Source organism: Salmo salar, chromosome 09 (genome assembly GCF_965601325.2).
Source record: "Salmo salar chromosome 09, fSalSal1, whole genome shotgun sequence".
Taxonomy (NCBI): domain Eukaryota; kingdom Metazoa; phylum Chordata; class Actinopteri; order Salmoniformes; family Salmonidae; genus Salmo; species Salmo salar.
In genome coordinates this window covers 57,617,778-57,641,299 of record NC_138299.1, presented here as the reverse complement: position 1 = coordinate 57,641,299, position 23,522 = coordinate 57,617,778, and the positions used below count along the sequence as shown (strand labels likewise).

At 44.8% G+C, this 23,522-nt stretch overlaps 1 protein-coding gene across 2 annotated transcripts in view; it reads left to right on the top strand.

The window, feature by feature from the left end:
• The window catches only part of dnaaf9 (dynein axonemal assembly factor 9), a 95,125-nt gene that overhangs the window by 41,348 nt on the left and 30,255 nt on the right, over window positions 1-23,522 (top strand). For both annotated transcript variants that reach the window (XM_045723811.2, XM_045723810.2), the window contains exons 20-24: window positions 3,318-3,421; window positions 13,365-13,511; window positions 16,203-16,288; window positions 16,395-16,496; window positions 22,556-22,673. In XM_045723811.2, coding sequence (XP_045579767.1) covers window positions 3,318-3,421; window positions 13,365-13,511; window positions 16,203-16,288; window positions 16,395-16,496; window positions 22,556-22,673 — 557 coding nt within the window. The remainder of the gene's footprint in view (window positions 1-3,317; window positions 3,422-13,364; window positions 13,512-16,202; window positions 16,289-16,394; window positions 16,497-22,555; window positions 22,674-23,522) is intronic.

The following is a 23,522-nucleotide window of genomic DNA, read 5'->3' as shown; positions in this document are numbered from 1 at the left end:
CCATACACATGGTTAGCAGATGTTATTGGTCCATTACACATGGTTAGCAGATGTTATTGGTCACATGGTTAGCAGATGTTATTGGTCCATCCACATGGTTAGCAGATGTTATTGGTCCATCCACATGGTTAGCAGATGTTATTGGTCCATACACATGGTTAGCAGATGCTATTGGTCCATACACATGGTCAGCAGATGTTATTGGTCCATACACATGGTTAGCAGATGTTATTGGTCCATACACATGGTTAGAAGATGTTATTGGTCCATTACACATGGTCAGCAGATGTTATTGGTCCATTACACATGGTCAGCAGATGTTATTGGTCACATGGTTAGCAGATGTTATTGGTCACATGGTTAGCAGATGTTATTGGTCCATACACATGGTTAGCAGATGTTATTGGTCCATACACATGGTTAGCAGATGTTATTGGTCCATACACATGGTTAGCAGATGTTATTGGTCCATACACATGGTTAGCAGATGTTATTGGTCCATTACACATGGTCAGCAGATGTTATTGGTCCATACACATGGTCAGCAGATGTTATTGGTCACATGGTCAGCAGATGTTATTGGTCCATACACATGGTTAGCAGATGTTATTGGTCACATACACATGGTCAGCAGATGTTATTGGTCACATGGTTAGCAGATGTTATTGGTCACATGGTTAGCAGATGTTATTGGTCCATACACATGGTTAGCAGATGTTATTGGTCCATACACATGGTTAGCAGATGTTATTGGTCCATACACATGGTTAGCAGATGTTATTGGTCCATACACATGGTCAGCAGATGTTATTGGTCACATGGTTAGCAGATGTTATTGGTCACATGGTTAGCAGATGTTATTGGTCACATGGTTAGCAGATGTTATTGGTCACATGGTTAGCAGATGTTATTGGTCCATACACATGGTTAGCAGATGTTATTGGTCCATACACATGGTCAGCAGATGTTATTGGTCCATACACATGGTCAGCAGATGTTATTGGTCACATGGTTAGCAGATGTTATTGGTCCATACACATGGTTAGCAGATGTTATTGGTCACATGGTTAGCAGATGTTATTGGTCCATACACATGGTTAGCAGATGTTATTGGTCCATACACATGGTTAGCAGATGTTATTGGTCCATACACATGGTTAGCAGATGTTATTGGTCCATACACATGGTTAGCAGATGTTATTGGTCCATTACACATGGTCAGCAGATGTTATTGGTCCATACACATGGTCAGCAGATGTTATTGGTCACATGGTCAGCAGATGTTATTGGTCCATACACATGGTTAGCAGATGTTATTGGTCACATACACATGGTCAGCAGATGTTATTGGTCACATGGTTAGCAGATGTTATTGGTCACATGGTTAGCAGATGTTATTGGTCCATACACATGGTTAGCAGATGTTATTGGTCCATACACATGGTTAGCAGATGTTATTGGTCCATACACATGGTCAGCAGATGTTATTGGTCACATGGTTAGCAGATGTTATTGGTCACATGGTTAGCAGATGTTATTGGTCACATGGTTAGCAGATGTTATTGGTCACATGGTTAGCAGATGTTATTGGTCCATACACATGGTTAGCAGATGTTATTGGTCCATACACATGGTCAGCAGATGTTATTGGTCCATACACATGGTCAGCAGATGTTATTGGTCACATGGTTAGCAGATGTTATTGGTCCATACACATGGTTAGCAGATGTTATTGGTCACATGGTTAGCAGATGTTATTGGTCCATACACATGGTTAGCAGATGTTAATGCGAGTGTAGCGAAATGCTTGTGCTTCTAGTTCCGACCATGCAGTAATATCTAACAAGTAATCTAACAATTCCACAACAACTACCTTATACACACAAGTGTAAAGGAATGAATAAGAATATGTACATATAAATATATGGATGAGTGATGGCCGAACGGCATAGGCAAGATGCAATAGATGGTATAGAGTACAGTATATACATATGAGATGAGTAGTGTAGGGTATGTAAACATTATTCATGTGGCGTTATTTAAAGTGGCTAGTGATACATTTATTAAAGTGGCCAATGATTTCAAGTCTGTATGTTGGCAGCAGCCTCTCAATGTTAGTGATGGCTGTTTAACAGTGATGGCCTTGAGATAGAAGCTGTTTAACAGTCTGATGGCCTGGAGATAGAAGCTATTTAACAGTCTGATGGCCTTGAGATAGAAGCTGTTTTTCAGTCTCTCGGTTCCAGCTTTGATGCACCTGTACTGACCTCGCCTTCTGGATGATAGCAGGGTGAACAGGCAGTGGCTCGGGTGGTTGTTGTCCTTGATGATCTTTTTGGCCTTCCTGTGACATCGGGTGGTGTAGGTGTCCTGGAGGGCAGGTAGTTTGCCCCCGGTGATGCGTTGTGCAGACCTCACTACCCTCTGGAGAGCCTACCGGTTATGGGCGGAGCAGTTGCCCTACCAGGCGGTGATACAGCCCGACAGGATGCTCTCGATTGTGCATCTGTAAAAGTTTGTGAGTGTTTTTGGTGACAAGCTGAATTTCTTCAGCCTCCTGAGGTTGAAGAGGCGCTGCTGCGCCTTCTTCACCACGCTGTCTGTGTGGGTGGACCATTTCAGGCCGTCTCATCGTTGTTGGTAATCAGGCCTATTACTGTTGTGTCGTCTGCAAACTTGATGATTGAGTTGGAGGCGTGCATGGCCACGCAGTCATGGGTGAACAAGGAGTACAGGAGGGGGCTGAGAACGCACCCTTGTGGAGCCCCAGTGTTGAGGATCAGCGGGGTGGAGATTATGTTTCCTACCCTCACCACCTGGGGGCGGCCCGTCAGGAAGTCCAGGACCCAATTACACAGGGCGGGGTCGAGACCCAGGGTCTCAAGCGTAATGATGAGTTTGGAGGGTACTATGGTATTGAATGCTGAGCTATAGTCAATGAACAGCATTCTTACATAGGATTTCCTCTTGTCCAGATGGGATAGGGCAGTGTGCATTGTGGTTGCGATTGCGTCGTCTGTGGACCTATTGGGGCGGTAAGTAAATTGGAGTGGGTCTAGGGTATCAGGTAGGGTGGAGGTGATGTGATCCTTGACTAGTCTCTCAAAGCACTTCATGATGACAGAAGTGAGTAGTCATTTAATTCAGTTACCTTAGCTTTCTTGGGAAATCAGAACGATGGCTATTAAAAAGCGATCCACTCGAACGCAGCAAGTCAGCCAGTCCGTCAGTGTGTCAGTTATTTAATTCGTTAATGAGTTAGTCTGTAGTTAATGTGAATGATGTCCCTTTAACCCCCGTGTGTCTGTGTGTTTCAGGTAAGATGAGCTTCTTCACAGAGGGCATCCTTTTCCTCCATCCTCAGTACGGCACCATCACTTTACCCAGGAGCCTCATCAGCAGTATCAAGTTGTATGACCTGGTACGTTTCTCTACCAGAACACAGGGAGTTACATGGGGCTGTCTCCCAGAGGGCACCCTGTTCCCTATAGTGCACTACTGTGGACCAGGGACCTGGGAACAAATCAAATCAAATGTTATTTGTCACGTGTCGAAATTGTTTTCCACAAGTACACGGAGTAGGCAGCCACGTGTCCCTGGGTTGGGGCCTGTTTTAGTGGCCTCTGGTACATTCTCATGCCTCTGGTACATACTGATGCCTCTGGTACATTCTGATGCCTCTGGTACATTCTGATGCCTCTGGTACATTCTGATGCCTCTGGTACATTCAGATGCCTCTGGTACATTCTGATGCCTCTGGTACATTCTCATGCCTCTGGTACATTCTCATGCCTCTGGTACATTCTGATGCCTCTGGTACATTCTGATGCCTCTGGTACATTCTAATTACTTGATTCCATCCAGCCACTCGCCCCTGGGTCAGGGCCTATTTTAGTGGCCTGTGGTACATTCCGATGCCTCTGGTACATTCCGATGCCTCTGGTACATTCCGATGCCTCTGGTACATTCCGATGCCTCTGGTACATTCCCATGCCTCTGGTACATTCTCATGCCTCTGGTACATTCTCATGACTCTGGTACATTCCCATGACTCTGGTACATTCCCATGACTCTGGTACATTCTCATGCCTCTGGTACATTCCGATGCCTCTGGTACATTCCGATGCCTCTGGTACATTCCCATGACTCTGGTACATTCTCATGCCTCTGGTACATTCCGATGCCTCTGGTACATTCCGATGCCTCTGGTACATTCCCATGACTCTGGTACATTCCCATGACTCTGGTACATTCTCATGCCTCTGGTACATTCCGATGCCTCTGGTACATTCCGATGCCTCTGGTACATTCCGATGCCTCTGGTACATTCTCATGCCTCTGGTACATTCCGATGCCTCTGATACATTCTGGTGCCTCTGGTACATTCCGGTGCCTCTGGTACATTCCGGTGCCTCTGGTACATTCCGATGCCTCTGGTACATTCCGATGCCTCTGGTACATTCCGATGCCTCTGGTACATTCCCATGCCTCTGGTACATTCCCATGCCTCTGGTACATTCCCATGCCTCTGGTACATTCCCATGCCTCTGGTACATTCCATTGCCTCTGGTACATTCCATTGCCTCTGGTACATTCTGATCCCTTGATTCCATCCGAAATGCACAGTGACCTCAGGGCATGCTTAGCCCAGCATGCATCTGTAGCCTTCTTGTGTGCTGCTATAGCCCCTTGCTTTAGCTACTGTCATGGAGTTCACTAAATATTTTCATCAAGAAACTGATATAACACACAGGTTCTAAATGAAGGTGACTTAGAAAAGAGGACCAAGAGAGGGAGTGTGGTGATGTAATGTCCACAACTAAAGAATCATAATGGAGTCTGAAAAGTCTCGTGATGGGGTACTTACTATGTACATATGCTAACAGAAAACTAAGTGTGTCATTGTAAAAAATTGTATTTAGAAACTAAAAACCAGATCTCTTAAAAGTTATATTATCTATACAATAGATTATAGATTTTGGCCCAGTAGGCCTGACATATTACCTCTTTCAAGAAGCTTTCCGTTTTGACAGGGCTATGTTGCCTAAAAACCTTTCAGCATACCCATAGAAAAATGTGAAAACAACTCTGCATCTCTGCCCAGCCTGGCAAGAGTGGCCTGAAGGGTGTTTATCATCCTCAGTGGCTCTGCAAGCGCCAAGATGGAATTTTCCTCTACTGGCCTGATCTCCAGGTACCATCGCATGAACCTGAAGCAAGTCTCTGGCCAAACTCGTGTTTCTAAAAATGAATTCAAAGGAACTGTAGACTGAGCCAAACATGGCATTTTTGTTTAATTTGTATTTTATTCACAGTAAGCCACAGCCTATATGTGCAGTGTATAGACTATAATGATTTAATACAACAAAATGTTGTTTAAATGCTGAGCGCTTTAAGTCCCTACCAGTCTGTCGCGTCGCACTCGCAAATGCTTCACAATGTATTCCTTTGTAGAATATAGCCTTGAAATCATTGAAATACACAGCCTAAATAATGCACTAGTCTTCCTGTCTGGCTCCTGACCCATTTTAGTGTTAATATGCTGTTTAATATGACATGGAGCCTATTTCAAAATAAGCGCTTCTTTACAGTCACCTTTTCATGTTGGTTATTAAAATACTTTTCATTCAAATCATATGGTTTGGTTTCAATACTTCAAGACCAAATGGTAGGTCCAGGTAGTCACAATAATTGATGGGTGTTGGTTAAATAGTGATTTTAATGAATGGAGCGAATTTGGAGCTGCAGTTTTTTTTAATCCTGTGAGCAAGGAGCGATTTTTAGCGGAGAGGTTGGAAAGGACTTTGAGCGCCAGCGAGATATGAGCGGGATATCTGACTGCTCAACTCCGCTCACATACTCTCGTCTCGCATACTCTCAAAATCACTCTTTTTCAACAGAAAAACAACAAAATCGAAAGTTCTACGTCCACAACAATAAACCACATCAGGAGGCCACATTCATCGAATGTTTTCATAATTTTTCTGCAGATAATAGCCAGAAAGCCTAGGTCTACCAATAGCCAAATGAATGGCTCTCACTGATGTAAATTGGTAGGCTACATTGACTACAGGAGAGCCGCTCAATTTAACCAACCAGCTTTCCATCCATCAATTTTTACTAGAGGAGAGCTGCTCACATAGATAATGGCGCCGAAGGAGATGGCCGCCGTTTTTACGATCCCGTAACCAGTTGTGCATGTTTTTTTCGCGTTATTTGTAACTTATTTTGTACATAATGTTTCTGCCACCGTGTCTTATGATTGAAAAGAGCTTCTTGATATCAGGAAATCGATTTACTCACCCTGTACTGGAGGAATTCTTCTTCTTCAACGAGTCGGACGGGAAGAATTTACTCCAGACACCCAACAATGCCCTCATCCCCGTTATTCGCAGGAGGAAAAGACGGAGATATCGTGGACGACGGTCCGGGTTCCTTATAAGGTTCCGTCGCCGAGAGGGTAATCTACCTTTACCATCGGTCCTATCAGCCAATGTACAATCAATGGATAATAAAATAGACAATCTACGAGCACGTTTATTCTACCAACGGGACATTCAAAACTGTAATATCTAATGTTTGCCCATTCCTCCTGACAGAGCTGGTGTAACTGAGTCAAGTTTGTAGGCCTCCCTGCTCACACACACTTTTTCAGCTCTGCCCACAAGTTTTCTATAGGATTGAGGTCAGGGCTTTTTGCCACAACTTTGGAAGTATGCTTGGCGTCATTGTCCATTTGGAAGACCCATTTGCGACCAAGCTGTAACTCCCTGACTGATGTCTTGAGATGTTGCTTCAATATATCCACATAATTTTCCTCCCTCATGATGCCATCTATTCTGTGAAGTGCAGTAGTCCCTCCTGCAGCAAAGCACCCCCACAACATGATGCTGCCACCCCCGTGCTTCACTGTTAGGATGGTGTTCTTCGGCTTGCTAGCCTCCCCCTTTTTCCTCCAAACATAACGATGGTCATTATGGCCAAACAGTTCTATTTTTGTTTCATCAGACCAGAGGACATTTCTCCAAAAAGTATGATCTTTGTCCCCATGTGCAGTTGCAAACCGTAGTCTGGCTTTTTTTATGGCAGTTTTGGAGCAGTGGCTTCTTCCTTGCTGAGCGGCCTTTCAGGTTATGTCGATATAGGACTCGTTTTACTGTGGATATAGATACTTTTGTACCTGTTTCCTCCAGCATCTTCACAAGGTCCTTTGTTGTTGTTCTGGGATTGATTTGCACTTTTCGCACCAAAGTATGTTCATCTCTAGGAGACAGAACGCGTCTCCTTCCTGAGCGGTATGATGGCTGCGTGGTCCCATGGTGTTTATACTTGTGTACTATTGTTTGAACAGATGAACGTGGTACCTTCAGGCGTTTGGAAATTGCTCCCAAGGATGAACCAGACTTGTGGAGGTCTTGGCTGATTTCTTTTGATTTTCCATGATGTCAAGCAAAGAGGCACTGAGTTTGAAGGTAGGCCTTGAAATACATCCACAGGTACACCCCAATTTACTCAAATGATGTCAATTAGCCTATCAGAAGCTTCTAAAGCCATGACATCATTTTCTGGAATTTTCCAAGCTGTTTAAAGACACAGTCAACTTACTGTATGTAAACTTCTGACCCACGAATTGTGATACAGTGAATTATAAGTGAAATAATCTGTCTGTAAACAATTATTGGAAAAATGACTTGTGTCAAGCCTAAAGTAGATGTCCTAACCGACTTGCCAAAACTATAGTTTGTTAACAAGACATTTGTGGAGTGGTTGAAACACTTAGGTTGGAGTCATTAAAACTAGTTTATGTACACTTCCGACTTCAACTGTATATTTTTCGTAGCTGTCTATATACCACCGCAGACCGATGGTGGCACTAAGACCACACTCAACGAGCTGTATACGGCCATAAGCAAACAGGAAAACGCTAATCCAGAGGTGACTTTCCTAGTGGCCGGGGACTTTAATACAGGGAAACTCAAATCAGTTTTACCTAATTTCTATCAGCATGTTAAATGCGCGACCAGAGGAAAAACATACAATGCTCTCCCTCGCCCTCCATTTGGCAAATCTGACCATAATTCTATCCTCCTGATTCCTGCTTACAAGCAAAAACTAAAGCAGGAAGCACCAGTGACTCGGTCTATAGGAAAGTGGTCAGATGAAGCAGATGCTAAACTACAGGACTGTTTTGCTATCACAGACTGGAACATGTTCCGGGATTCCTCCAATGGCATTAAGGAATACAGCACTTCAGTCACTGGCTTCATCAATAAGTGTATCGATGACGTTGTCCCCACAGTGACCGTACGTACATTCCCCAACCAGAAGCCATGGATTACAGGCAACATTCGCACTGATATATATATTTTATATTTATATATATTTTTTTATTTAACTAGGAAAGTCCGTTAAGAACAAATTATTATTTACAATGACGGCCTAGGAACAGTGGGTTAACTGCCTTGTTCAGGGGCAGAACGACTGATTTTTACCTTGTCAGCTTGGGGATTCGACCTAGAAACCTTTCGGTTACTGGCCCAATTCTCTAACTACTAAGCTACCTGCCGCCCCAAATGGTAGAGCTGCCGCTTTCAAGGAGCGGGACTCTAACCCGGAAGCTTATAAGAAATCCTGCTACGCCCTCCGACGAACCATCAAACAGGCAAAGCGTCAATACATGACTAAGATTGAATCGTACTACACCGGCTCCGACGCTCGTTGGAAGTGGCAGGACTTGTAAACTATTACAGACTACAAAGGGAAGCACAGCCACGAGCTGCCCAGTGACACAAACCTACCCAAACGAGCTAAATTACTTCGAGGCAAGTAGCACTGAAACATGCGTGAGAGCACCAACTGTTCCGGAAGACTGTGTGATTACGCTCTCCGTGGATAATGTGAGTAAGACCTTTAAAAAGGTCAACATTCACAATGCCGCAGGGCCAGATGGATTACCAGCACGTGTACTCCAAGCATGCGCTGACCAACTGGCAAGTGTCTTCACTGACATTTTCAACCTGTTGCTGACTGAGTTTGTAATACCAACATGTTCCAAGCAGACCACCATAGTCCCTGTGCACAAGAACACTAAAGTAGCGTGCCTAAATTACTACCGCCCCGTAGCACTCACATCTGTAGCCATAAAGTGCTTTGAAAGGCTGATCATGGCTTACATCAACACCATTATCCCAGAAACCCTAAACCCAATCCAATTTGCATACCAGCCCAACAGATCCACATATGATGCGATCTCTATTGCACTCAACACTGCCCTTTGCCCCAGGAAGAGTAGCTGCTGCCTTGGCAGGAACTAATGGGGATCCATAATAAATACAATGTAAAAAAAAATATATATATATATATATAAATATTTAACTTTTTTTTAACCTGGTAGGCCAGTTGAGAACAAGTTCTCATTTACAACTGTGACCTGGCCAAGATAAAGCAAAACAGTGCAACAAAAACAACAACACAGAGTTACACATGGGATAAACAAACGTACAGTCAATAACACAATACAATCTGTATACAGTGTGTGCAAATGAAGTAAGGATGTAAGGCAAAAAATAGGCCATAGTGGCGAAGTAATTACAAATTAGCAATTAACACTGGAGTGATAGATGTGCAGATGAGGATGTGCAAGTAGAAATACTGGTGTGCAAAAGAGCAGAAAAACAAATATGGGATGAGGTAGGTAGTTTGTTGGATGGGCTATTTACAGATGGGCTGTGTACAGCTGCAGTGATCGGTAAGCTGCTCTGACAGCTGATGCTTAAAGTTAGTGAGGGAGATAAGTCTCCAACTTCAATGATTTTTGCAATTCGTTCCAGTCATTGGCAGCAGAGAACGGGAAGGAAAGGCGGCCAAAGGAGGTGTTGGCTTTGGGGGTGACCAGTGAGATATACCTGCTGGAGCGCGTGCTACGGGTGGGTGTTGTTATGGTGACCAGTGAGCTGAGATAAGGCGGGGCTTTACCTAGCAAAGACTTATAATGACCTGGGGCCAGTGGGTTTGGCTACGAATATGTAGCGAGAACCAGCCAACGAGAGTATACAGGTTGCAGTGGTGGGTAGTATATGGGGCTTTGGTGCCAAAACGGATGGCACTGTGATAGACTGCATACAATTTGCTGAGTAGAGTGTTGGAGGCTATTTTGTAAATGACATCGCCGAAGTCGAGGATCGGTAGGATGGTCAGTTTTACGAGGGTATGTTTGGCAACATGAGTGAAGTTGCAAAATAGGAAGCCGATTCTAGATTTCATTTTGGATTGGAGATGCTTAATGTGAGTCTGGAAGGAGAGTTTACAGTCTAACCAGACACCTAGGTATTTATAGTTGTCCGCATATTCTAAGTCGGAACCGTCCAGAGTAGTGATGCTAGTCGGGCGGGCAGGTGCGGGCAGCGATCGGTTGAAGAGCATGCATTTCGTTTTACTAGCATTTAAGAGCAGTTGGAGGCCATGGAAGGAGTGTTGTATGGTATTGAAGCTCGTTTGGAGATTTGTTAACACCGTGTCCAAAGAAGGGCCAGATGTATACAGAATGGTGTCGTCTGCGTAGAGGTGGATCAAAGAATCACCCGCAGCAAGAGCGACATCATTGATAAATACAGAGAAGTCAGCCCGAGAGTACAGAGTCGGCCCGAGAATTGAACCCTGTGGCAACCCCATAGAGACTGCCAGAGGTCCGGACAACAGGCCTTCCGATTTGACACACTGAACTCTATCTGAGAAGTACTTAGTGAACCAGGCGAGGCAGTCATTTGAGAAACCAAGGCTGTAGAGTCTTCCGATAAGAATACGGTGATTGACAGAGTCGAAAGCCTTGGCCAGGTCGATGAAGACGGCCGCACAGTACTGTCTTTTATCGATGGCGGTTATGATATCGTTTAGGATCTTAAGCGTGGCTGAGGTGCACCCGTGACCAGCTCGGAAACCGGATTGCATAGCGGAGAAGGTACGGTGGGATTCAAAATGGTTGGTGATCTGTTTGTTCACTTGGGTTTCGAAGACTTTAGAAAGGCAGGGTAGGATAGATATAGGTCTGTAACGGTTTGGGTCTGGAGTGTCTCCCCCTTTGAAGAGGGGGATGACCGTGGCAGCTTTCCAATCTTTAGGAATCTCAGACGATTCGAAAGAGAGGTTGAACAGACTAGAAGTAGGGGTCGCAACAATGGCGGCGGATAGTTTTAGGAAGAGAGCGTCCAGATTGTCTAGCCCAGCTGATTTGTAGGGATCCAGATTTTGCAGCTCTATCAGAACATTAGCTGTTTGGATTTGGGTGAAGGAGAAGCGGGGGTGGGTCTTGGGCCAGTTACTGCGGGGGGGTGCAGAGCTGTTGGCCGGGGTTGGGGTAGCCAGGTGGAAAGCATGGCCAGCCGTAGAGAAATGCTCATTGAAATTCTCTATTATCGTAGATTTATTGGTGGTGACAGTGTTTCCTAGCCTCAGTGCAGTGAGCAGCTGGGAGGAGGTGCTCTTATTCTCCATGGACTTTACAGTGTCCGAGAACTTTTTGGAATTAGTGGTTAGGGTTAGGATGCAAATTTCTGTTTGATAAAACTAGCCTTTGCTTTCCTAACTGACTGTGTGTATTGGTTCCTGACTTCCCTGAAAAGTTGCATATCACGCATATCACGGGGACTATTCGATGCTAGTGCAGTACGCCACAGGATGTTTTTGTGCTGGTTAAGGGCAGTCAAGTCTGGGGTGAACCAAGGGCTATATCTGTTCTTAGTTCTACATTTTTTGAATAGGGCATGCTTATTTAAGATGGTGACGAAAGCACTTTTAAAGAACAACCAGGCATCCTCTACTGACGGGATGAGGTCAATATCCTTCCAGGATACCCGTGCCAGGTCGATTAGAAAGGCCTGTTCGCTGAAGTATTTTAGGGAGCGTTTGACAGTGATGAGGGGTGGTTGTTTGACCGCAGACCCGTTACGGATGCAGGCAATGAGGCAGTGATCGCTGAGATCCTGGTTGAAGACAGCAGAGGTGTATTTAGAGGGCAGGTTGGTCAGGATGATATCTATTAGGGTGCCCATGGTTACGGATTTGGGGTTGTACCTGGTAGGTTCCTTGATAATTTGTGTGAGATTGAGGGCATCTAGCTTGGATTGTAGGACGGTCGGGGTGTTAAACATATCCCAGTTTAGGTCACCTGACAGTACGAACTCTGAAGATAGATGGGGGGCAATCAATTCACATATGGTGTCCAGGGCACAGCTGGAAGCTGAGGGGGGTCTATAACAAGCGGCAACAAGCGGCAACATCATCACAAAAGTGACAAGGCATCAGGATAGATAATAAGGTATTTGAGGTAGATATGTACATGAAGGCAGGGTAAAGTGACAAGGCATCAGGATAGGTAATAATAAGGTATTTGAGGTAGATATGTACATGAAGGCAGGGTAAAGTGACTAGGCATCGGGATAGATAATAATAAGGTATTTGAGGTAGATATGTAGGCAGGGTAAAGTGACTAGACATCAGGATAGATAATAATAGGAGTAAAATAAAGAACAGACTAGTGTGTGTGTGTGTGTGTGTGTGTGTGTTTGTTGTTCGTATGTGTGTGTGTGTTTGTTGTTCGTATGTGTGTGTGTGTTTGTTGTTCGTATGTGTGTGTGTGAGAATAGGGTGCTATGTTGGACCAACCATGGTTCTGTTATTGTTACTGTGCCTTTTCAGTCTGTGGGGTCCTGTCCTCCTTATCTCTCTGCCATCTGTTTCTTTCAGTCTGTGGGGTCCTGTCCTCCTTATCTCTCTGCCATCTGTTTCTTTCAGTCTGTGGGGTCCTGTCCTCCTTATCTCTCTGCCATCTGTTTCTTTCAGTCTGTGGGGTCCTGTCCTGCTCATCTCTCTGCCATCTGTTTCTTTCAGTCTGTGGGGTCCTGTCCTCCTTATCTCTCTGCCATCTGTTTCTTTCAGTCTGTGGGGTCCTGTCCTGCTCATCTCTCTGCCATCTGTTTCTTTCAGTCTGTGGGGTCCTGTCCTCCTTATCTCTCTGCCATCTGTTTCTTTCAGTCTGTGGGGTCCTGTCCTGCTCATCTCTCTGCCATCTGTTTCTTTCAGTCTGTGGGGTCCTGTCCTCCTTATCTCTCTGCCATCTGTTTCTTTCAGTCTGTGGGGTCCTGTCCTCCTTATCTCTCTGCCATCTGTTTCTTTCAGTCTGTGGGGTCCTGTCCTCCTTATCTCTCTGCCATCTGTTTCTTTCAGTCTGTGGGGTCCTGTCCTCCTTATCTCTCTGCCATCTGTTTCTTTCAGTCTGTGGGGTCCTGTCCTGCTCATCTCTCTGCCATCTGTTTCTTTCAGTCTGTGGGGTCCTGTCCTCCTTATCTCTCTGGGTCTGTTTTCTCCAGGACTCGTCGAGCGTGGTGGCAGCTCTGTTTGTACAGTATGAAGCTGCTCTGCTGTCCCACCTGCCCTTCCCTCTCCACAGTGACGACCACTGTTTGGTCTTCAGCCTCCAGCCACGCTCACAGAGTCACCGAGCCTTCTACTCAAAGGTCAGTCAGTCACAGAGCCTTCTACTCACAGGTCAGTCAGTCAGTCACAGAGCCTTCTACTAACAGGTCAGTCAGTCACAGAGCCTTCTACTAACAGGTCAGTCAGTCAGTCACAGAACCTTCTACTCACAGGTCAGTCAGTCACAGAACCTTCTACTCACAGGTCAGTCAGTCACAGAGCCTTCTACTAACAGGTCAGTCAGTCACAGAGCCTTCTACTAACAGGTCAGTCAGTCACAGAGCCTTCTACTAACAGGTCAGTCAGTCACAGAGCCTTCTACTCACAGGTCAGTCAGTCATAGAGCCTTCTACTAACAGGCCAGTCAGTCAGTCACAGAACCTTCTACTAACATGCCAGTCAGTCAGTCACAGAACCTTCTACTCACAGGTCAGTCAGTCAGTCAGTCACAGAGCCTTCTACTAACAGGTCAGTCAGTCAGTCACAGAACCTTCTACTCACAGGTCAGTCAGTCAGTCACAGAGCCTTCTACTAACAGGTCAGTCAGTCATAGAGCCTTCTACTCACAGGTCAGTCAGTCAGTCACAGAGCCTTCTACTCACAGGTCAGTCAGTCAGTCACAGAGCCTTCTACTAACAGGTCAGTCAGTCACAGAGCCTTCTACTCACAGGTCAGTCAGTCACAGAGCCTTCTACTAACAAGTCAGTCAGTCATAGAGCCTTCTACTAACAGGTCAGTCAGTCACAGAGCCTTCTACTCACAGGTCAGTCAGTCAGTCACAGAGCCTTCTACTCACAGGTCAGTCAGTCAGTCACAGAGCCTTCTACTCACAGGTCAGTCAGTCAGTCAGTCACAGAGCCTTCTACTAACAGGTCAGTCAGTCATGGAGCCTTCTACTAACAGTCAGTCAGTCACAGACCCTTCTACTAACAGGTCAGTCAGTCACAGACCCTTCTACTAACAGGTCAGTCAGTCACAGAGCCTTCTACTAACAGGTCAGTCAGTCACAGAGCCTTCTACTAACAGGGCAGTCAGTCACAGACCCTTCTACTAACAGGTCAGTCAGTCACAGAGCCTTCTACTAACAGGTCAGTCAGTCACAGAGCCTTCTACTAACAGGTCAGTCAGTCAGTCACAGAGCCTTCTACTCACAGGTCAGTCAGTCAGTCACAGAGCCTTCTACTAACAGGTCAGTCAGTCACAGAGCCTTCTACTAACGGGTCAGTCAGTCACAGAGCCTTCTACTCACAGGTCAGCCAGTCAGTCACAGAGCCTTCTACTAACAGTCAGTCAGTCACAGAGCCTTCTACTAACAGGTCAGTCAGTCACAGAGCCTTCTACTAACAGGTCAGTCAGTCACAGAGCCTTCTACTAACAGGTCAGTCAGTCACAGAGCCTTCTACTAACAGGTCAGTCAGTCACAGAGCCTTCTACTAACAGGTCAGTCAGTCACAGAGCCTTCTACTAACAGGTCAGTCAGTCACAGAGCCTTCTACTAACAGGTCAGTCAGTCACAGAGCCTTCTACTAACAGGTCAGTCAGTCACAGAGCCTTCTACTAACAGGTGAGTCAGTCACAGAGCCTTCTACTAACAGGTGAGTCAGTCAGTCACAGAGCCTTCCTACCTACAGGTCAGTCAGTCACAGAACCTTCTACTCACAGGTCAGTCAGTCAGTCAGTCACAGAGCCTTCTACTAACAGGTCAGTCAGTCATAGAGCCTTCTACTCACAGGTCAGTCAGTCACAGAGCCTTCTACTAACAGGTCAGTCAGTCACAGAGCCTTCTACTCACAGGTCAGTCAGTCACAGAGCCTTCTACTCACAGGTCAGTCAGTCACAGAGCCTTCTACTCACAGGTCAGTCAGTCACAGAGCCTTCTACTAACAAGTCAGTCAGTCACAGAGCCTTCTACTAACAGGTCAGTCAGTCACAGAGCCTTCTACTAACAGGTCAGTCAGTCACAGAGCCTTCTACTAACAGGTCAGTCAGTCACAGAGCCTTCTACTAACAGGTCAGTCAGTCACAGAGCCTTCTACTAACAGGTCAGTCAGTCACAGAGCCTTCTACTAACAGGTCAGTCAGTCAGTCACAGAACCTTCTACTAACATGCCAGTCAGTCACAGAGCCTTCTACTAACAGGTCAGTCAGTCACAGAGCCTTCTACTAACAGGTCAGTCAGTCACAGAGCCTTCTACTAACAGGTCAGTCAGTCACAGAGCCTTCTACTAACAGGTCAGTCAGTCACAGAGCCTTCTACTAACAAGTCAGTCAGTCACAGAGCCTTCTACTAACAGGTCAGTCAGTCACAGAGCCTTCTACTAACAGGTCAGTCAGTCACAGAGCCTTCTACTAACAGGTCAGTCAGTCACAGAGCCTTCTACTAACAGGTCAGTCAGTCACAGAGCCTTCTACTAACAGGTCAGTCAGTCACAGAGCCTTCTACTAACAGGTAGCTGTGGTTGTTTATGTGTTGTATTGTGGTTGTTTATCGGTTGTGTTGTATTGTGTTGTGTTGTATTGTGTATGTGTTATATTGTAGTTGTATTGTGGTTGTTTAAGTGTTATACTGTGGTTGTTTAAGTGTTGTGTTGTGGTTGTTTAAGTGTTGTATTGTGGTTGTTTAGGTGTTGTATTGTGGTTGTTTAGGTGTTATACTGTGGTTGTTTAGGTGTTGTATTGTGGTTGTTTAGGTGTTGTATTGTGGTTGTTTATGTGTTGTATTGTTGTTGCAGGTGTTACCAGTGTGGCAGGGGTCAGACTCTGGCCTCTCTCTGCAGCTGGTGGACAGAGAACAGCTGACCTGGGATCAGAGGAACATGTGAGTCACAGCAACTAACTGGCTACTTACTCTACGACGTCTATGTGATCTGACTTTGACCTGTCAGTATTCGGAGTGATGTTGATGATCCATGTTGTCCCTCAAGGCACTCCAGACTGCAGTGGCTGCATGACTGCCACGCCCCCCCTGTAGCCAAACGCCGAGGCAGCCTGAAGGCCTCATACTCCCAGCTGCCAGAACAGGACATGTACGTATACATTACCTAGTATACACTACCTAGTATAAATTACCTAGTATACATTACCAAGTATACATTACCAAGTATACATTACCTAGTATACACTACCTAGTATACATTACCTAGTATACATTACCAAGTATACATTACCAAGTATACATTACCTAGTATACACTACCTAGTATACATTACCTAGTATACATTACCTAGTATACATTACTATACACTACCTAGTATACACTACCTAGTATACACTACCTATTATACATTACCTAGTATACATTACCTAGTATACACTACCTAGTATAAATTACCTAGTATACACTACCAAGTATACATTACCTAGTATACACTACCTAGTATACACTACCTAGTATACATTACCTAGTATACATTACTATACACTACCTAGTATACACTACCTAGTATACACTACCTAGTATACATTACCTAGTATACATTACCTAGTATACACTACCTAGTATACACTGCCTAGTATACATTACCTAGTATACATTACCTAGTATACATTACCTACCACATAGAGGCAGTCTGAAGGCCTCATACTCCCAGCTACCAGAACAGGACATATTGGCTCCCGAGTGGCGCCGCAGTCTAAGGAACTGCATCGCAGTGCTAGATGCGTCACTACAGACCCTGGTTCGATCCTGGGCTGTATCACAACCGGCAGTGATCGGGAGTCACAAAGGGCGGCACACAATTGGCCCAGTGTCGTCCGGGTTAGGGGAGGGTTTGGCCGGGGCAGGCCGTCATTGTAAATAAGAATTTGTTCTTAACGGACTTGCCCAGTTAAATAAAGGTTAAATAAAAAATTCTATAAAATGTAGTTATACCTACTGCCCTTGTGAAGACAACAGGCTGTCGCCGTATGTATCACACCTGCCAGCAGGGGGGAAATTAACAGCCGCAGTGGCCGGTGGGTGCCCACATTCTACCAGCCACAAAACATTTTATGAGGCATATTTACTGAAAACACATGCACATGTTTTGTAATGTTAAACAGCCAATCATTTTGACTAAAAACATGCATGTGTGTCCAATCAGAGAAAGTGTGTGTGTAAATATACACTGCTCAAAAAAATAAAGGGAACACTAAAATAACACATCCTAGATCTGAATGAATGAAATAATCTTATTAAATACTTTTTTCTTTACATAATTGAATGTGCTGACAACAAAATCACACAAAAATAATCAATGGAAATCCAATTTATCAACCCATGGAGGTCTGGATTTGGAGTCACACTCAAAATTAAAGTGGAAAACCACACTACAGGCTGATCCAACTTTGATGTAATGTCCTTAAAACAAGTCAAAATGAGGCTCAGTAGTGTGTGTGGCCTCCACGTGCCTGTATGACCTCCCTACAACGCCTGGGCATGTTCCTGATGAGGTGCGGATGGTCTCCTGAGGGATCTCCTCCCAGACCTGGACTAAAGCATCCGCCAACTCCTGGACAGTCTGTGGTGCAGCGTGGCGTTGGTGGATGGAGCGAGACATGATGTCCCAGATGTGCTCAATTGGAATCAGGTCTGGGGAACGGGCGGGCCAATCCATAGCATCAATGCCTTCCTCTTGCAGGAACTGCTGACACACTCCAGCCACATGAGGTCTAGCATTGTCTTGCATTAGGAGGAACCCAGGGCCAACCGCACCAGCATATGGTCTCACAAGGGGTCTGAGGATCTCATCTCAGTACCTAATGGCAGTCAGGCTACCTCTGGCGAGCACATGGAGGGCTGTGCGGCCCCCCAAAGAAATGCCACCCCACACCATGACTGACCCACCGCCAAACCGGTCATGCTGGAGGATGTTGCAGGCAGCAGAACATTCTCCACGGCGTCTCCAGACTCTGTCACGTCTGTCACATGTGCTCAGTGTGAACCTGCTTTCATCTGTGAAGAGCACAGGGCGCCAGTGGCGAATTTGACAATCTTGGTGTTCTCTGGCAAATGCCAAACGTCCTGCACGGTGTTGGGCTGTAAGCACAACCCCCACCTGTGGATGTCGGGCCCTCATACCACCCTCATGGAGTCTGTTTCTGAGCGTTTGAGCAGACACATGCACATTTGTGGCCTGCTGGAGGTCATTTTGCAGGGCTCTGGCAGTGCTCCTCCTGCTCCTCCTTGCACAAAGGCGGAGGTAGCGGTCCAGCTGTTGGGTTGTTGCCGTCCTACGGCCTCCTCCACGTCTCCTGATGTACTGGCCTGTCTCCTGGTAGCGCCTCCATGCTCTGGACACTACGCTGACAGACACAGCAAACCTTCTTGCCACAGCTCGCATTGATGTGCCATCCTGGATGAGCTGCACTACCTGAGCCACTTGTGTGGGTTGTAGACTACCACTAGAGTGAAAGCACCTCCAGCATTCAAAAGTGACCAAAACATCAGCCAGGAAGCATAGGAACTAAGAAGTGGTCTGTGGTCCCCACCTGCAGAACCACTCATTTATTGGGGGTGTCTTGCTAATTGCCTATAATTTCCACCTGTTGTCTATTCCATCTGCACAACAGCATGTGAAATTTATTGTCAATCAGTGTTGCTTCCTAAGTGGACAGTTTGATTTCACAGAAGTGTGATTGACTTGGAGTTACATTGTGTTGTTTAAGTGTTCCCTTTCATTTTTTTGAGCAGTGTATAATACATAAATAAAATCAATTGAGGCTCAAATAAATAATGAAACATGTTCAATTTCGTTTAAATAATGCAAAAACACAGTGTTGGAGAAGAAAGTAAAAGTGCAATATGTGCCATGTAAAAAAGCTGAAATTTAAGTTCCTTGCTCAGAACATGAGAATATATGAAAGCTGGTGGTTCCTTTTAACATGAGTCTTCAATATTCCCAGGTAAGAAGTTTTAGGTTGTAGTTATTATAGGACTATTTCTCTCTATACTATTTGTATTTCATATACCTTTGACTATTGGATGTTCTTATAGGCACTATAGTATTGCCAGCCTAATCTCGGGAGTTGATTGGCTTGAAGTCATAAACAGCGCAATGCTTGAAGCACAGCGAAGAGCTGCTGGCAAACGCAGGAAAGTGCTGTTTGAATGAATGCTTACGAGCCTGCTGCTGCCTACCACCGCTCAGTCAGACTGCTCTATCAAATTATAGACTTAATTATAATATAATAAACACACAGAAATACGAGCCTTAGGTCATTAATATGGTCAAAACCGGAAATTATCATTTAGAAAAACAAAACGTTTATTCTTTCAGTGAAATATGGAACCGTTCCGTATTTTATCGAACGGTCGGCAACCATAAGTCTAAATATTGCTGTTACATTGCACAACCTTCAATGTTATGTCATAATTATGTACAATTCTGGCAAATTAATTATGGTCTTTGTTAGGAAGAAATGGTCTTCACGCAGTTTGCAACGAGCCAGGCGGCCCAAACTGCTGCATATACCCCATATGCACAGAACGCAAGAGAAGTGACACAATTTCCCTAGTTAATATTGCCTGCTAACATGAATTTATTTTAACTACATATGTAGGTTAATAAATATATTGTGTATTGATCTTAAGAAAGGCATTGATGTTTATGGTTAGGTACATTGGTGCAACGACAGTGCTTTTTTCGCGAATGCGCTTTTGTTAAATCATCACCCGTTTGGCGAAGTAGGCTGTGATTCGATGATAAATTTACAGGCACCGCATTGATTATATGCAACGCAGGACAAGCTAGTTAAACTAGTAATATCATGAACCATGTGTAGTTAACTAGTGATTATGATTGATTGATTGTTTTTTATAAGATAAGTTTAATGCTAGCTAGCACCTTACCTTGGCTCCTTGCTGCACTCACATAACAGGTAGTCAGCCTGCCACGCAGTCTCCTCATGGAGTGCAATGTAATCGGCCATAATCAGTGTCCAAAAATGCCGATTACCGATTTGTTATGAAAACTTGATATTCGGCCTTAATTACAGTGCCTTGCGAAAGTATTCGGCCCCCTTGAACTTTTCGACCTTTTGCCACATTTCAGGCTTCAAACATAAAGATATAAAACTGTAATTTTTTTGTAAAGAATCAACAACAAGTGGGACACAATTATGAAGTGGAACGAAATTTATTGGATATTTCAAACTTTTTTAACAAATAAAAAACTGAAAAATTGGCCGTGCAAAATTATTCAGCCCCTTTACTTTCAGTGCAGCAAACTCTCTCCAGAAGTTCAGTGAGGATCTCTGAATGATCCAATGTTGACCTAAATGACTAAGGATGATAAATAGAATCCACCTGTGTGTAATCAAGTCTCCGTATAAATGCACCTGCTCTGTGATAGTCTCAGAGGTCCGTTTAAAGCGCAGAGAGCATCATGAAGAACAAGGAACACACCAGGCAGGTCCGAGATACTGTTGTGGAGAAGTTTAAAGCCGGATTTGGATACAAAAAGATTTCCCAAGCTTTAAATATCCCAAGGAGCACTGTGCAAGCGATAATATTGAAATGGAAGGAGTATCAGACCACTGCAAATCTACGAAGACCCGGCCGTCCCTCTAAACTTTCAGCTCATACAAGGAGAAGACTGATCAGAGATGCAGCCAAGAGGCCCATGATCACTCTGGATGAACTGCAGAGATTGACAGCTGAGGTGGGAGACTCTGTCCATAGGACAACAATCATTTGTATACTGCACAAATCTGGCCTTTATGGAAGAGTGGCAAGAAGAAAGCCATTTCTTAAAAGATATCCATAAAAAGTGTCGTTTAAAGTTTGCCACTAGCCACCTGGGAGACACACCAAACATGTGGAAGAAGGTGCTCTGGTCAGATGAAACCAAAATCGAACTTTTTGGCAACAATGCAAAACGTTATGTTTGGCGTAAAAGCAACACAGCTCATCACACACCATCCCCACTGTCAAACATGGTGGTGGCAGCATCATGGTTTGGGCCTGCTTTTCTTCAGCAGGGGCAGGGAAGATGGTTAAAATTGATGGATGGGAAGATGGATGGAGCCAAATACAGGACCATTCTGGAAGAAAACCTGATGGAGTCTGCAAAAGATCTGAGACTGGGACGGAGATTTGTCTTCCAACAAGACAATGATCCAAAACATAAAGCAAAATCTGCAATGGAATGGTTCAGAAATAAACATCCAGATGTTAGAATGGCCAAGTCAAAGTCCAGACCTGAATCCAATCGAGAATCTGTGGAAAGAACTGAAAACTGCTGTTCACAAACGCTCTCCATACAACCTCACTGAGCTCGAGCTGTTTTGCAAGGAGGAATGGGCAAAAATGTCAGTCTCTCGATGTGCAAAACTGATAGAGACATACCCCAAGCGACTTACAGCTGTAATCGCAGCAAAAGGTGGCGCTACAAAGTATTAACTTAAGGGGGCTGAATAATTTTGCATGCCCAATTTTTCAGTTTTTTATTTGTTAAAAAAGTTTGAAATATCCAATAAATTTCGTTCCACTTCGTGATTGTGTCCCACTTGTTGTTGATTCTTCACAAAAAATTACAGTTTTATATCTTTATGTTTGAAGCATGAAATGTGGCAAAAGGTCGAAAAGTTCAAGGGGGCCGAATACTTTCGCAAGGCACTGTAATTGGCCATTCCGATTAATCGGTCGACCTCTAATATATATACACATACACTACCATTCAAAAGTTTGGGGTCACTTAGAAATGTCCATGTTTTTGAAAGAAAATAAAAAAAATTGTTCATTAAAATGACTTCAAATTGATCAGAAATACAACACAACGTGCCATTGGAACACAGGAGTGATGGTTGCTGATAATGGGCCTCTGTACGCCTATGTAGATATTCCATATAAAAATCTGCCGTTTCCAGCTACAACAGTCATTTACAACATTAACAATGTCTACACTGTATTTCTGATCAATTTGATGTTATTTCAATGGACAATCTTTTTTGATTTTCTTTAAACAAACAAGGACATTTCTAAATGACCTCAAATGTTTGAAGGGTAGTATATATGTATAGATGTCCCACCCTACCTCCCAATAGCCCAAGTGTTCTCCCATTGAACCACCCCAACATGCTTCCTAATGCTGCTGTGTTCCAACAGGTTCCTGCAGCACTTTGCTCTGAGCAGTGTGGGTCAGGAGCCCATCCAGGATGACCACCTGGGGCCACTGTTCTCCACGCCAGACACCAGGAACCCTCTGGCAGGACGCACTGACAAGGTAACCAACCCTCTCACAGGACACACTGACAAGGTAACCAACCCTCTCACAGGACACACTGACAAGGTAACCAACCCTCTAACAGGACAGACTGACAAGGTAACCAACCGTTCTAACAGGACAGACTGACAAGGTAACCAACCCTCTCATAGGACAGACTGACAAGGTAACCAACCCTCTAACAGGACAGACTGACAAGGTAACCAACCCTCTCACAGGACAGACTGACAAGGTAACCAACCCTCTCACAGGACAGACTGACAAGGTAACCAACCCTCTCACAGGACAGACTGACAAGGTAACCAACCCTCTCACAGGACAAGGTAACCAACCCTCCCACAGGACAGACTGACAAGGTAACCAACCCTCTAACAGGACAGACTGACAAGGTAACCAACCCTCCCACAGGACAGACTGACAAGGTAACCAACCCTCTCACAGGACAGACTGACAACGTAACCAACCCTCTCACAGGACAAGGTAACCAACTCTCTCACAGGACAGACTGACAAGGTAACCAACCCTCTCACAGGACAGACTGACAAGGTAACCAACCCTCTCACAGGACAGACTGACAAGGTAACCAACCCTCTAACAGGACAGACTGACAAGGTAACCAACCCTCTAACAGGACAAGGTAACCAACCCTCTCACAGGACAGACTGACAAGGTAACCAACCCTCTCACAGGACAGACTGACACGGTAACCAACCCTCTCACAGGACAGACTGACAAGGTAACCAACCCTCTAACAGGACAGACTGACAAGGTAACCAATACAGATTACTATTCTGTCTTCCCAGCTCCCACTACTTACCACGTTTTGTTGATAGTCCAGGAGTCTGATGT